Genomic DNA, 15,418 nt, shown 5'->3' on the forward strand with positions numbered 1-15,418 from the left:
AGGACATTAATATTAATATTAATAACAAATTTGTCTGAGAGTAAAAAGTTTTTGTTGAATGTAATTTCTTTAAAACAAAAAAAAAAAAGCTCAACAGGTAACAGCATTTTGCTTGAAAACATTTAGTACTTGATTTTGTGAACCTGTTCTTCTACCCTCATCACCTGCATTAGCCAATAAAAGAAAACAGACAGAAAAACGAATGGAAAAGCTTCCAAACTGACGTCAACTTGCAAATTCATAGCCTCGCCCATTGTGACATGCGACCACCCACTGCAAAACGTGCTGCTAGACAATCAGAGGCGAGACGTTTGCATGTCATGTACACTCATGAGTAAAAGCGAAATCCTGTCTTTTTTTTTTAGTTTTTTTAGTTCCAGCCTAAAGCAGGAGCATAAAAACCATCTCACAGTGCTTTTATTCATACCAGAGACCACCACGACAAGTAATAAAAACTCATGAAATGAGACCTTAAAATGTAGGTGATCATTTTATTGTACATATGTGATTTTAATGACAGAACAAGTAGATATTCACTTTTGTTAAGGATTTATTGTTTGATCCAGTCCTATATATTTATTTATGTCCTGCAGATGTCTAATTGTACTGTATGAGTTCTAGTATGTAGCAGAACAGCTGCCTTTATATAATATATAACAGGGTGACCAAATATGTCTTTGTTTTGGGTTCTATAGGGTAGGGTTAAATAACATATTCAACCATGCAGAAATTATCCAATGGGATGCTTTTATCGATTTACTTTTAAACTTTTAGTTAAATGCCGATGTTAAACTTTTTATTGGCCAGGCAGTGTGTATTATTTATGTATTTTTCATATCGTCATGAAGATAACTTCGTTATATTGAATATTTAAGTAATTTTTTGCTCTTGGTCTTATTAAATATGTATTAAAAGTATTAAAGACCCCTCTAAACACACACACACACACACACACACATACACACTCCAAACCATGGTCACCCTCTTATATAAAAATCACCCAGATGGTACACAGACCATACAGATAAGCAACTACAGTATTAAACTGATTAATTGCTGCAAGATTGATCTGAACATTAATAAGCTCTAGTAATAATATAAGCTTTCTTTGATTTTGTTTCCAATGATCATCATAAACGAACAAATCCCTTTGATCCACCTGAACTGTGACTTATAATCATCTTCATCTTATACGTATTAATTACACACTTACTATAAACTAAATCATTTCTGTTACATTAAACATAAACTCTTACTGTAGAAAAATACATAACTTTGAATGTTTATATACACACAGTGTGTATGTACTGCACATCAGCAACAAGCAGGTCGAACAGTCGCTGGGTAAATTACAGAAGGCACAGCCACGGTCAAAAGTTTGGACACAGATACATTCAGTGTTTTCTCTTTTTTTGAAATGTTTCCTACATATACTAATAATAAAGATACCAAAACGATAAAGACAAAAAACATGAATGGAATTATGTAGTAAACATTGTAATTAAAAATTGTTATCCTACACCATCAAGGGAATGCATCAACAAGTGCTCAACACCTCTGGGAACTTCTTGTAGACTTCGTTCCAAGTTCTTCCTCATAATGCTTTTACACCTGCCTTCTTTGCTTCGCGTTTTCAGACTTCTCAGTTTGGTCTGAACCAAAATATTAAAGGTGCAACAGACCACAGTCCAGTCCAAAGCACCAAACTTTTATTTGTCTAACGGTGCGAGTCCACCGCCGCGTGTGGGCGTGTCTGTGACGTTTTTTAATTCAAATGAAGCAACAGATGTAGTCAATCATAAGTTTAAGATTTTACATTTTTAGTAAACCTCACTGGGATCTATAGATGAATAAATCCATATTCTGTCATTTCTAGCCTCTCTTCTGTGTTTAAAAGGCGCCTGTTCTGTGTGTGTGAGGCTCGTATGTGTGTGGCGTGGCAGCCTGCTGTTCTCTGATTGGGTGGACGCAGCGCGGCGGCCGGATTCATTTGAATAAAGTTGAGATGCGCTCAACGTAACGCAACCCAGCATGCACCGCAGCATGCGGCGACTTTCTCCATTAAAATGAATGGGATGCGTCGGGGCTTAAGTGCAGTGGACGTGCATCGTAAGGCTGTTTTCACACCTGAAAGTGCAGATTAGAGTCCAAACCAAGCTTTGTGTCTATTACAGTCTGTTCCTTTTATTTCTGTTTATAAATAATTGTTCATCTACTGTTAAGGTACAGTACATAAAAAGTTAACTTTAAACATGATCATGAACATTATTAATTTTCGGAACTCTGAACTTCCAAAACGCTTTCTGAAAGACATTGACTTCCCGTCAGCCAAGGCAGAGAGGGTCATCAAGGATCTTTCAGAAGAAGCAGAAAAGGGAGGTTTCTGGCTCTGGTTGAGAAGGAATGAAAAGAAGCCACTGAAAGCCATGGAAAGCAAGAGGCCACAAGTTAACATGACCATCAAAAAGAAATGTTCTGGATATGAAAAGGGAGAAACATCAGTGAGGGATGGCTTGCAGCTGAAGACCCTGCAGCTGGTACTTTCCCACCGGCAGAGGTGTGACTAGCAGAAATGCTTCTGCAGGTATTAACTTTTTTAATATTAATTTGCATTTTGTTTGTTTTTGGAACTGTGAACTTAGTTGCATTTTTAAAGTGAATTATGAATGTAATCTAGTTCATTTACATTATTGTGAACTGAAATACTTTTTTTTTAAATGTAAACTGGCGTGATATTATTTTTTACCCTTGTTCTGGTTCGAGACAAGTTTGATACCACGGATTTTCTTTCCGATCCAATACCATACACCTAATGTGTCTGGTAAATCTTAAAATTTAGTGTATTTCAAATCATAGCTTCATAAAAAATACGAGATATTCAAATTATTTATTAATATTAATTATTTTAAACTTAGAAGTATAATTGTTTTTTTTTTTTTTTGCTTTGAATGCTTAATCTTATTTAGATTACATGCATTAGAACTATGCATGTAGTCTCTCCACATGACCTACGATAAGAAAATACAAACATTTGCTGTTTTATAACAGTGGAAGACTCAAATAGAAAAAGAAAAGTTAAATAAATAAAGAAATGCCACAATAATAGCTGGAAATTTGAATATGTTCATTTATAACAGTTAAAGCAAATTAGACTGATTGTACATAATAATAGACACATTTTATGAATACCAACAAGTTCACCATGGCTGTTTTATCACAATTACTATAATTTAATGACACCTAGTATATGTAATCTACTTTAGATTATCAATTATATCATCTCAGTGATACACATATTTTTACTCTAAGATGAACTTTTGCAGCTTCTTGTTAAAGCGGGAGGACGATTCTAGCAAAAGGGCAAGATTTCAAACTTGTGCTGTCAACAACTTGTCAACAACATTGTACAAACCAGTGTCGAGTATTCGGTCTAGGGAGAATTCACATGTGAATGATGCCGACAGGATGTAGTAAAGTTCTTTAACCCACTCACTAAACTGCAGTCTGAAACCAAAACTAACTGGATTGAATGTATCATGTACAATATTACAAATGCATAAGCCTTGGTTTGGACTCTGGTTCACACTTTTAAATGAGAGAATGTTAAGTGTAGGCAAAGCTGGCATTAAAGCTAACAGAGCTACTTTTAAATACTCTAAATTATAAAACTTATTCTGGTTTAATTTACATGGTTTTGTTTACTACATCATTTCATATGTTCTTTCATAGTTTTAACCTCTCCAATATTAAATCTACAGTGTAGAAGAAAGGAGAAACACTGAATGAAAGGTGGTTCAAACGTTTGACTGGTCCCGTATGTGGTTGATTTTTATTTTTTCAATGAGGATCCCAATGTCAGCATCCATCCATGTTGTTCATGAGCTGTTTGGCATGTAAAAAAAAACAAAGAAAAAAAAGAGAATATTAGTATGCATTCATAAATGATGGTGAAACTGAATGAAGCATGTTTGCAGTGACCGACCGGATCATTTATTACCTGTGCACTTCTAAAGCTGTATCCTCGAGAGATGTTTGACCTTTTGGAAGATAATAGATATCAGAAGAAGGTTTTAAAGTACATCATGATAAATTTGTTGACTGATTCATGATACAAATAGATCTTTGAACAAATATTGTACCTCAGTGTCGCTGTTCTTCTTGTTTGTCTTTAAAGCAGGTGTTGAGATGTTCTGTGAACCCCCGCAAAAAATAGAAGCCCACAATGAAACAGGCAATGCTTTTTTTCTCATGATCATCCATATTCTTTATTTATTCTACTGAGTTTAACAATGTCTGAACTAAAGACATAATTTCTTTAACTCACCGTTCGCTGCTTGGAGAAGGTGAGGGTGGAGAGAAGCAGTAGTATAAAGCACACAGATATAATAAGGACTGTTGTTTTTATGGAGCTGCTGGAAAGCTGGATGTTCTTCACCCAGTATTCTGCTTCAGGATGTTTGGAAATCTGATCGTTTGTGGCCTCAGTGTCCTTTTGGCATTCAAAATCTGAGAAAGAAAAATATACAAAATTATGATTGACTATTATGAATGTGTTAAATTTCCAATATATAGCCTTTTTAAAGCATTTGTGACGTCTTAGATGCAGTTTCTCAGTGCATTTTCATACCAGCACTATTTGGTCTGGTTAAATTTGACCAACCGTACCGAGACCCACTAAAGGAGGTGTTTTGTTTGTGGTGAGGATGTGTTTCAATCTTGATCCGACCCAATTATGAAATATGCTCCTTTTATTTGAGCTTAACTGCTGTTCAGGTGCAGTTTATACTGATTTATTAGCCATTTAATTCCCACAGCTTTGAACAAACTCTGTCTCCGCTGCTGTTCCATGCTAAGCTGTTTCACACTGAACTCTGTATGTGCAGAGTTTACTGGTTGCGACCACAGGACTCAAAATACATATACATAAATATACAACCTGGTCTGGAACACAGAATCTGACAACTCTGACCAATCAGAGAGGTCAACACGCTTGCATGATTTATTGGTGCATATTTTGGTGCGTTTAGGTTTTTGCCTGTGTGAAAACAAACCAAACTCAGAGGGAAATGCTTCAAATAAACAAAATCATTAACTGATCTGGAACAGAGAAACAAACTACAGGTGTGAAAATCCCCTCAGAAGCCCTGGCCGGACGGGATTAGTTTCTAAGGGGGTCCTAGGGTAATTTTCTCTTTATGGGCGGTCCTCTATGACTTTATTCCTGTACGAAATGCCCATGTATGTGTTTTTCTCAGACGTCCTCTGAGAAAATTACAGGCTGAATTACCTACTGTTTTCATGAGGTAATTTTAGTCCAATCCGAATGGACATCTTTGAGTTTTGTCACCTCGCCTTGAATAAAAAGCTATTTGTCCACTGCTATGCACCGTAATTATAGTTCGAATGTGTGTTTCCATGGAGATCCACGTAAACACAACAGCGAGTGTAAATGCAGGAACTACTAAACGCGATGCTGTGTGACCAAGAAAGCCAAAAAACTCACTGGTCCTGCAGTTTTTGCTGTCCGGATGCAGAAGTGTGAAATATGTTTTACAGCTGCCCCCCTGAGAAACTGGAGATTTCTTATTAAAAGAAAAACCTTAGGCTTGGAATGGGCTTAATCCTAGTCTGAGATACTGACCCATAAAGTTTTAGTAGATATTTGTACCGTTGTAGCTATTTAATTGACAAAACAAATACATCATTATTTGTATTTATAAGGTGACATGCCAAATAGCTTTCAAAGAATGTTGCTATGTCCCATGGAAGTAAAATAATATTATATATGGGGCAGTTGTCTTGTTTGTTCGCATGGACAATTCCAGCTGATTCAAGACCCCCAGATCACTGGTAGACCAGATTATTTTTTTAGAAACCCTTTTAGGGTCCTTTTTTTTTTTTATCCCACAATTTAACTATGCCAATCATACCACATTTTTCCCATTACTCCTCAACACCAGGTGGGTGAGGACTAGCACATGCCTCCTTCAACACATGTGAAGTCAGCCACCACTTCTTTTGGAATGTGGCATCACTGAGTATCCAGCACGCTTGGTAAATAAAAGGAAAGAGCAGAGACACAGCTTTAATACATCAGCTAATGGATGCCTGTGCTGGCCAACATCACCTTAGCAGTAATGTGGGAAGAGAGTGCCATCTACCCAACCAGAGAGAGCAAGATGCACTGGATGCTGATGCCAAGCTGCATGACCAGGATTCAAACCAGCGATCTCCTGATCACAGTGGCAGCATTTTAGTCTGCTGGACCACTCAGAGCCCTAAAGGAACCCTAAGCTGAAAATAATGCCTTATTTTATATTCGTTTAACTGAAATCACAGCTCATTGATTCAGTAAATATATTTTCATTCTTTTGTGTATTTAGGATAGTCTGAAATCTGTTTTTAGTTTGGAGCTACTGGAATAACCTGCAGTAGACCAGTATTCAATGAAGACTTCACAGAAACAGTATTCCTAGAGTATTTCCTAGAACCTGTCTGGTCTGGTAGCCTGGAGGATCTATAAATTAGTAGATTTGACAGATCTACTTTAGCTGCAGATCAGCCAGAATCAAAGAACACAGACAAGAGAGGAAGTTTAAAAAAACTACTCTGACGCAGAGGCAGACACAGACGCACATCTGTGAGTGAAGCTGGGGTAAATCTCGAGGTCAAATAAGTTTTTCCTGCTGATAAAAAAAAAAAGTATGAAACGAAAAGTGTGTCGGGATTCAAACCAGCTATCTACAGATTATAGTGGCTGCGCTTTAGTCCGCTAGACCACTCAAACCCCAATGCTTCCCTTCTTTTAACATAATATTGGAGCAAAATATTTCATTAATGTGAAATACTGTAAGATGTTTTCCAAACTAAGAAATTGGGGTAAATCCTACTGATAAAAAAAAAAAAACGAAAGTATGAAAAAGAAATACTGATTCTCTTCAGTGAATTACTGAATCATTGCTATGTTTTGGGTGTAACATGAAATAAACCGATCAGTGAGTCACTTGTCATCACTTGCTTCTGCACTTCTCTGCAGAGGAAACTGACCTACAAGTTTACTCTGTGAAGGTACATCAACAGATAATTTACGGGAACAGCAATGTTATTTTATTTTGTATTCTGTTTACTGCTGAAGTAAAAGCACCCGTATCTACGTTAACCCGTGAATTAGTATTCATGGCCTCGTCCACTTTGGCTTGTGACACACTCTGCTGCGACTCAGTCAACAAATGTACTTTACTTTACTTTAGAATGACTACTTTTTACTTTCTGGACCTGGACCACCCACGTCTGTGTGTAACTTACTAGGTTTACATAGGATCTCCGGTGGATTTTGCGTTTTACAAAGACTAGGTCAGTGGCTGAACTGCACTTAGCAGGAAATTACACATGTTGTAAAGTAACATGACATGTTAACATGACACTGCAAAGACTGTTATTAGTGTAAAAAATGTCTTTATTTAAAAAAGGCTCTGTGTCGCAGTGCTGTTAGCCAATCAGAGGCGATATGTTTGCATGTATGAATATTCATGAGCAAGAGCCAAAATCCTATCATTTTTCCCTGCCCACTCTTCCACCAGAAATAGAACAGCGGTTATAGCGAATAATCAGAGAACTTTTTTCCACAAAAACCAGCTCGCATGGCATTCATTCATACTAGAGACCACAACTATACATTTTAAAATGAATGAAAAAATGATGGAAAGACACCTTTCAGCAATGTGATGGCAGCTTGCGGGGGTGAAAAATAGCAATAAGCATCACAACGCACCTTGCGCAGGATGAAAGACAGTCCCCAATAATGCATTACAGAATGTGGTGTACAGATGATGTACGCTAGAGTTTCCAATGTGTACCATAATACAATCTTTGCGCTTAGAGCGGCACAAAGATATGTGTTGTGTGGTCTGTTGCTAGTAAGTTCATAAACATATTACAGATGCTATAGTATATAGTAAATAAGTTCATGAATGAAGCTTTTTAAGCACTACATCTCATGTACTAGGCAATCCTTAAAATCTCTGAACTCTGAATAGATAATTATATATCTGTAATAGAAGAAAAACTACATTTATTCATAAGAAAATCTGAAATCTAGAACTATCTGTGTGTAGACTAAGAGTATACAGCTCACTGTATAAGTGAACTAAAGAGGTATTTAAGAATCAGTCAGCAATATGCATGCATTGTGATTTAAGCATCATAATGCTCGATTTTCCGTGTACACATTAAACACTTTTAATATAATTTTATGTGCCCTTACCATCAGCATGGTATCATGCATCAGCATAGGTGAAGGCATTTTCAGGCCATGCCCTGAGGTAACACATTATGAACAATGTTCGGTGGCATAAAATGTATTTATCCCCCTACAGATTTCGTTTGTTTTTGCTTTTTTGTCAGACTGATATTTTCCAATTATCAAACAAACTTTAATATCAGACATTGTTCAAACCAATCTATTTCCCCATAAATTAACTGTGATTAATCACACTTTTTTGGAAAGCTGTACTTGGATTCTGCAGCAGGGCAATGATCCAAAGCACACAAACAAGTTCACCTCTGAATGGCTTAAAAAAACTAAAAGAAGCTTTTGGAGTGGCTTGGTTAAAGTCTAAATGAGATTCTGTGGCTGATCTTAAACAGGATGTTTTTGCTCAAAAACACTCCGATGTGGCTGAATAAAACAATTCTGTAAAGAAGAATGGACCAAAATTTCTCCACAGAGATGTAAAAGACTCATTGGCAGTTATCAGTAAAGCTTGACTGAAAACTTTTTTTCACACGGCTAGATTGTTTCGGATTTTTTTCCCATTAATAAATACAATTATCATTTAAAATTATATTTAATCAGGTTATCTTTGTCTGATATTAAAGTTTGTTTGATAATTGGAAAAATATCAATATTAAAAAACAAAAACAAAAACAAACAAATCTGTAGTGGGGCAAATACTATTTTTACGCCACTGTATATAATGATGATGTAATGACATTTTTGGTATGTTCTAACATGCAAAAACAAATTGTATAAGTTTGTTTCCTGTTGCCTGTTATGAACGTTTGGTCTGGGCACCCTTGGCCAATTAACATATTTGTAAGCAAGGCTGACCAGACCATTGGTAAACCACAGGACAAAATAATTTTAGGAACCAGTTTAGGGTTAGTTTTTTGACAAACCATAATTATGTCACATATTTGTGAAAATTCACTGTTTTAGTGACCAAAAAGGAATTATCATGTGCATGTGGGCAAGACCCCAAAACACAGAAATAAATCTCTTTAACTTCAGAAATATCTAGTTGAAAAATGGACCAGGCCATAAGCTGCTTTATCTTAAGCTGCTACACTACATGCATTACTGATGCATTAAACTCAGGTGTTTTTCATTCAGTCCTATTTCCACATTTGTATAAAACAAGCTTCTTGCCATGTAGGCTGCCTTAACACACACTGGTATAATGCTTTTAAAGACCTCTGTACAGCACCATCACCAGGCAGAGGAGCTCATTCAGCGGCCGACTGCTGTCCCAGTCCAGCTCCACAGACAGACTCCGAAAGTCTTTTGTCCCTCAGGCCATAAGACTGTTCAACTCCTCTCAGCACAGCAAACTAAAGACTCTGTGACACTTTTTTATTCCGGCAGTTGTGGCCACACCATGGACACACCCCCATCTATAGACACACTCTCAGTCTTGCTGATGCCTATAACACTATTTTTACAGTTCTACCCCATTTTGCACTAGTAGTTCACTCACTAGTTCATTCATCTACTGTTTACGTATCTTTTGCACTGCTACATTTAAACTATTACATAACTGTGTATTTGCACTTTCTGTATAGCTGACATCAGTTATCCTCACTTTATGCACATCAACTGGTGTTCACTGTCTATTGTGTTCAACTGCACTACCTCCATTCTCCATTACACACACACACTAAAGAATGTACTTTTATACTTTTCATTTAATGTTTTATTTTATTGTATTTATATGTATTGTTATATTTTATCTTTTTGTAACTTTGTGTACTATACATACCTGCTGCTGGACATCTAAAATTTCCCCTTTGGGGATCGATCGATCGATCGATCGATCGATCGATCAATCAATCAATCAATCTACTCCAGCAAGGTACTGTAAAAGAATGGCACTCCTACAATAATGGACAGTAAAACATATTGTAAACATGTTCAGTTTAAAAATGTCAATATCCTTAAATCCTAACCCTAACCTAAAGCCTATTATAGCCTTATGCTGAACCCTGAAGTAACTAGGTTTACATAGGATCTCCGGTGGATTTGACGTTTTACAGAGACTCTAAAACCCTAAAACCCAACCCTAACCTAAACCTTATTCTATCTTTATACTGAACCCTGAATTAACCCTAAAAACTAACCCTAACCTAAACCTTATACTGAATCAACCCTGAAAACTAACGCTACATCTATACCTCATACTATCCTAATACTAAACCCTGAATCAACCCTAAGACCTAACTTTACACCTAAACCTTATTCTATCCTTATACTGAACCCCGAATTAACCCTTAAAACTAACCCTAACCTAATTCTATCCTTATACTGAGCCGTAAACCAACCATAAAAACACATCCCAATCCTAAAGCTAACAAATATAACCTTAAATCACTAAAATTCTTAAAATGAAGGTTAGTTAGCGTTTACGGTTAGGTTTATAGTTCTGTTATATTTAATACACTTTCAGTTGAATGCAATTGGAATGTTAGATGAGCTATGAGGTATCTATAATGGACCATTCAAATAAAGTTATACCAAAATCAAAAAATTACAAAGAGCTTCAACACATTTCACCTTTGCAGTCTGATTCCTCACTGATGGTTTTAATTCCATGCTCTGGTGGAGATGCCGCCATGTGAAGATGAGTCTGGAGATCCTCAGTCTGTTCAGCAGGAGGGATTACATTATCTGATATATCCTCAGTGATGTTGAGGGATAGAGGAGGTGTTGCTGATTTTGGTGCTGTTTTTCTGTCCACATGAAGTGTTTGGACAGGGTTGTTTGTTGTAGTTGTTGTAATCCAACTCTGGATCAGATCAGAGGACATATCAAATAGTCCTCCTCCAACTTTGGTATCTAAGGATCTCTTAGAGAGAACATCCCGTGCTCTTCTGCCTGACCTTCTGCGCTGTGGAACGTTCCTCTGAACGGGTCGAGATGGTGCTGACTGGACAGTGAGGGCAGTTCGTCGTTGCGGCTTTCTTGTGGTAGAAGACATGGCTTGAGATGGTGACCTCGCCGTCTCTATTGGGGTGTCCAGTAAATGTGGGGTGCTGGACATGATGATGTGTGTAAAATCCCCAGGGGTTGAACCATAGAGTTCAGTTCTGGTGTGCCGCCCGGGTGAGGTTTCACTGGAGAGCGAAACTGGAGAAGGTTGGATTTTAATTGAGTTAGATGTTCCTTGTTTGAAAACATGTTCAGTTTCACTGTGTCCTTCATTTTTGTGTCTCAGGACGGGTGCAGGGGATGATCTGGGTGCTGATGAAGTTGATCTGATCTGCACAGATGTCCTCAACAGCGTAGAGCTGATTTTTGTGCAAGGGCATTGGCATTCTTGGGTACCTAGGGATAAACAGAAAGATAAAAAGTGTCAACCTCTTTCCATAATTTACTCATTTTAAAGAGAATGGTGACATATTAGCAGGATTTTAACAGCATTTGGCTGTGTGATTATCTGGAAACTTTAATGCATTAATTTTTGCGTCAGTTTGATTGTGATTATCAGCAAACTTTAATGCATTTTCTTTTTTCAACTCAAAACTCACATCCTCCTCCCGTAATTGAATCTTTTTTTTTTACAGAGAATGGTGATATATTACCTGGATTTTTAGCATTATTTTTAGCTGTGTTTAGTTGTATTTTAGCTGTGAATTACAGTTTTAGCTGTAATTTACTCATTTACAGAGAATGGTGACATATAAGAAGGATTTTGCTGGGATTTTAACAGTATTTAGCTGTGTGATTATCAGCAAACTTTAATGCATTTTCTTTTTTCAACTCAAAACTCACATCCTCCTTCCGTAACTGAATCTTTTTTAACAGAGAATGGTGATATATAAGAAGGATTTTACTGGGATTTTAACAGTATTTAGCTCTGTGATTATCTGGAAACTTTAATGCATGTAATATATAATAATGTATTTCAACTCAGATTAATCACATCACTAAGTTTAGCCACAAACCAACCTCTGTAATTCACTTGTTTTACAGAGAATGTTACTTACTGTATTTTAGAGTGTTATTAGCTGTATTTAGCTGCATTTAGCGTTTAACTGTATTTCTGTGTGATTATCAGCAAACTTTAATGCTTTTTTTTTTTTTTTTTCAACTCAAAACTCGCATCCTCCTCCGGTAATTCAGTATTTTTTACAGAGAATGGTGATATATTATCTGGATTTTTAGCATTATTTTTTTTAACTGTGTTTAGGTGTAGCTGAATGTAGCTGTGTGTAGCTGTGTTCCAGCTGTAAATTTATCTGTAGTTCAGTTATTTTGCAGACTTGTGACAATTGTGACATATTAGCGTGATTTTAGCAGTCCAGAAGCTATACGTTACTTCATTTTAGACAGGATTAATCATTAAATATAATTGTGATTAAAACAGTTAAATAAAACAAATTTACACATCTAATATAAATGTACTTTTAAAAGTTTTTAATGGACACCACTAACCAACTGTAGCCCAGTAAATAAAATAAATATATGCACTGTAAAAATAATACTTGCTGCCATCAGTTAGTTAATATGTTGATGTGGTAAAAGTTACAGTGTGTATATTATATGTTTAATAAAATCATGTTTATTACAGTAATAAAAGAACTGTAATTATTATTAGCATGTAATGAGTGAAGAGATTTAACAAATTAAGCTTAGCTAGTAGCAGGCAAACTAGCTAGATAAGCTAATGCACCAACACATGTAGCAGACTAACTAGCTAGCTAGCTATATATGTACCATTGCACACACACAAACCACAGTATATCCAATAATGTTAGCATTACTCCTACACCAAACTAAATGCTACTATGTGAAAAATATTGATTAAATTTGATGTAAAAATGTTTATTTTGATAATAATATACTTAGAACATACTAATAATTTAAAGCTGTCTCCCAGTGCAGTGTAGCTAGCCTTAGTATAGCATCAGGGAGCCAATAAATGGCAACTTAAAGTTTATTAATATACCCTTTTTAAACAAAATTAAGAAAATAAAGGTAATTACCCCAAATTTCCACACTTTGTGTCAGTTACTACATCTTTACAGACTCAGACTGTCTGTTTCCTACTTCAAAAATATGAACTATAAAGGCTAGTTTAGCGTTAGCATTCTGAGGTAACCACTAGCATATGTCTGCTGGTGAAAGATTTTGTGTACTTATAGGCCAAGTTCTTGTAAAATTAATAATTATTCTGTTTATAAGGAGTGTATGACGCTTTTTAAGAATTTAAATCTGTTGAAAGGGAAAGATTTGATGTAATTATAGGGCAGTTTCTTGTAAAAATAATAATTATTCTGATTTTAATGAGTATATTATACTTTTTTAAGAATTAAAATCTATTGAAATGAAAATATTTAATGTAATTATAGGGCAGTTTCTTGTAAAAATAATAATTATTCTGTTTTTTAATGAGTATATGATACTTTTTAAGAATTTAAATCTGTTGAAAGGTAAAGATTTCATGTAATTATAGGACAAGTTCTTGTCAAATTACTAATTATTCCGCCGCTTTTTTAAGAATGAAAATATGTTAAAAGTAAACAATTTAATGTAATTATAGGGCAGTTTCTTGTAAAATTACTAATTATTTTATTTTATAAGAAGTGTATGACGCTTTTTTAAGAATTAAAATCTGTTGAAAGTGAAAGATTTCATGTAATTATAAGACAAGTTCTTGTAAAATGACAGTAATAGTTGTTAATCATAGTAAATACAATAACTGTTTTTTTACGGTTTATATCTGTTTTAAATGTGAAATTATGTTTTTTCACAGACATTATCTGGCGCCCCCTGCTGCCAGAAAATTAAAGTTTTTTTGTTACAGTGTGGGTAAAAACTAGTAAAAACTAAACACATTTATTGTCTAGTCCTTGTAGAAATAAAGTATTGCCAATAGAATAGGACACCCTGGAGTAGATACTGTAAAAAAAAAAAAAAAAAAAAAAAAAAAACATAAACCTAATAGCACCATGCCTAATGCCAGCAGTGCCGTAGTGTATTTATCTATTACCTGATGTTTGTGCAGTGGTGGAATCTGGGAGGTCCTCAGCGTACTCATCCTCACAGTTCCATTTTATGGGTTGGTCAGTCGTGGTCACCAGATTTTTGTACATCTGAAGGACCTCCTCCGCCTTCTCCAGTCCAACCCTTGGAGACGTCATGTGGAGCTTCGCGAACTTCACCGGACTGTCCTGAACAGAGAGGCACACGGAACAGGGGAGGAGGATTCACGGTTAGTTAAAGTTTAGCATGAACCTGGAGCTCCGGGGAGCTGGAGGCTCCAGTCGTACTGTATAGCTGGTTTAATCTTCCAGTAATCTAATTTCTTTTGTAGATTGTTTTGCAGATTCCTGGTCTTGACCCAAAGTCAAAATCTCCCGTTAATGCAAATCACATTGCTGCCATGAGACTGGCCATCTTAAATTAACCCATAAGAGCCCAGACTCGGTGTACTGTAACTGAATCGTTTATTAATTGAGAAGCTCGTTCATGTGATTAATATATTTTTTTTTTATGTCACATGGCACCCTAATTGTAACATATACTATGGCATGCCAAAAGTCATTGGATAGTATGTAAACTAGTATGTAAACTCTTGATCATGAAGTGCTGTCACCTCAGGCGGCGGCTTTGGAATGCCCACACTTGTGTCACATCTAATATTACCACCCACAGTGGACAGTGCACAAGGTGGTAATGATGGTGACTGGCAGTGTCTGGCTAGAAGTGTCCATCTGAACAGATAAGCACCCTATTCATAGCCAGCAAGGTTAACTAGACAAGTCTAAATTCTGGTCATTGTTATGGACATTTGCCATAACAATAATTCAAATTCTTACGGAATTATTACTTGATACATTATGCATAATATTACATGTGTTCGTCAATATTTCATTTGATAACACCTTTTTTTTTTCTTTAATATGACTTTAAATTGTCGTCTATAAATAACATAATGTTTAAAATTTTGTGTATTTAACCAGAAAAAATATGTATTTAATGTCACTCCAACTTTAGCGCAAATTCATTTTCATTTTCTCAAACAAATGTGTTACTTTTGTACTGTTTATATCTATTAAGATGCTTTAAATGTTTTTATTTCAAATATGTTGTTTTTATGATTACTAATATTACGAAGATTTTTTTGTCGTAAGCCACATT

The 15,418-nt window shown here is 35.7% G+C and overlaps 1 protein-coding gene across 1 annotated transcript in view; it reads right to left on the reverse strand.

Moving 5' to 3' along the window:
* Window positions 1–471: 471 nt before the first annotated feature.
* Window positions 472–15,418, reverse strand: part of csf1a (colony stimulating factor 1a (macrophage)) — a 28,327-nt gene continuing 13,380 nt past the window's right edge. Inside the window, exons 5-10 of the mRNA XM_022682690.2 lie at window positions 14,268–14,448; window positions 10,829–11,599; window positions 4,325–4,506; window positions 4,140–4,190; window positions 3,998–4,037; window positions 472–3,882 (exon numbers count right to left, since the gene is read on the reverse strand). Coding sequence (XP_022538411.2) covers window positions 4,008–4,037; window positions 4,140–4,190; window positions 4,325–4,506; window positions 10,829–11,599; window positions 14,268–14,448 — 1,215 coding nt within the window. The 3' untranslated portion in view covers window positions 472–3,882; window positions 3,998–4,007. The remainder of the gene's footprint in view (window positions 3,883–3,997; window positions 4,038–4,139; window positions 4,191–4,324; window positions 4,507–10,828; window positions 11,600–14,267; window positions 14,449–15,418) is intronic.

Source organism: Astyanax mexicanus, chromosome 24 (assembly GCF_023375975.1).
Source record: "Astyanax mexicanus isolate ESR-SI-001 chromosome 24, AstMex3_surface, whole genome shotgun sequence".
NCBI classification, from domain to species: Eukaryota; Metazoa; Chordata; class Actinopteri; order Characiformes; family Acestrorhamphidae; genus Astyanax; species Astyanax mexicanus.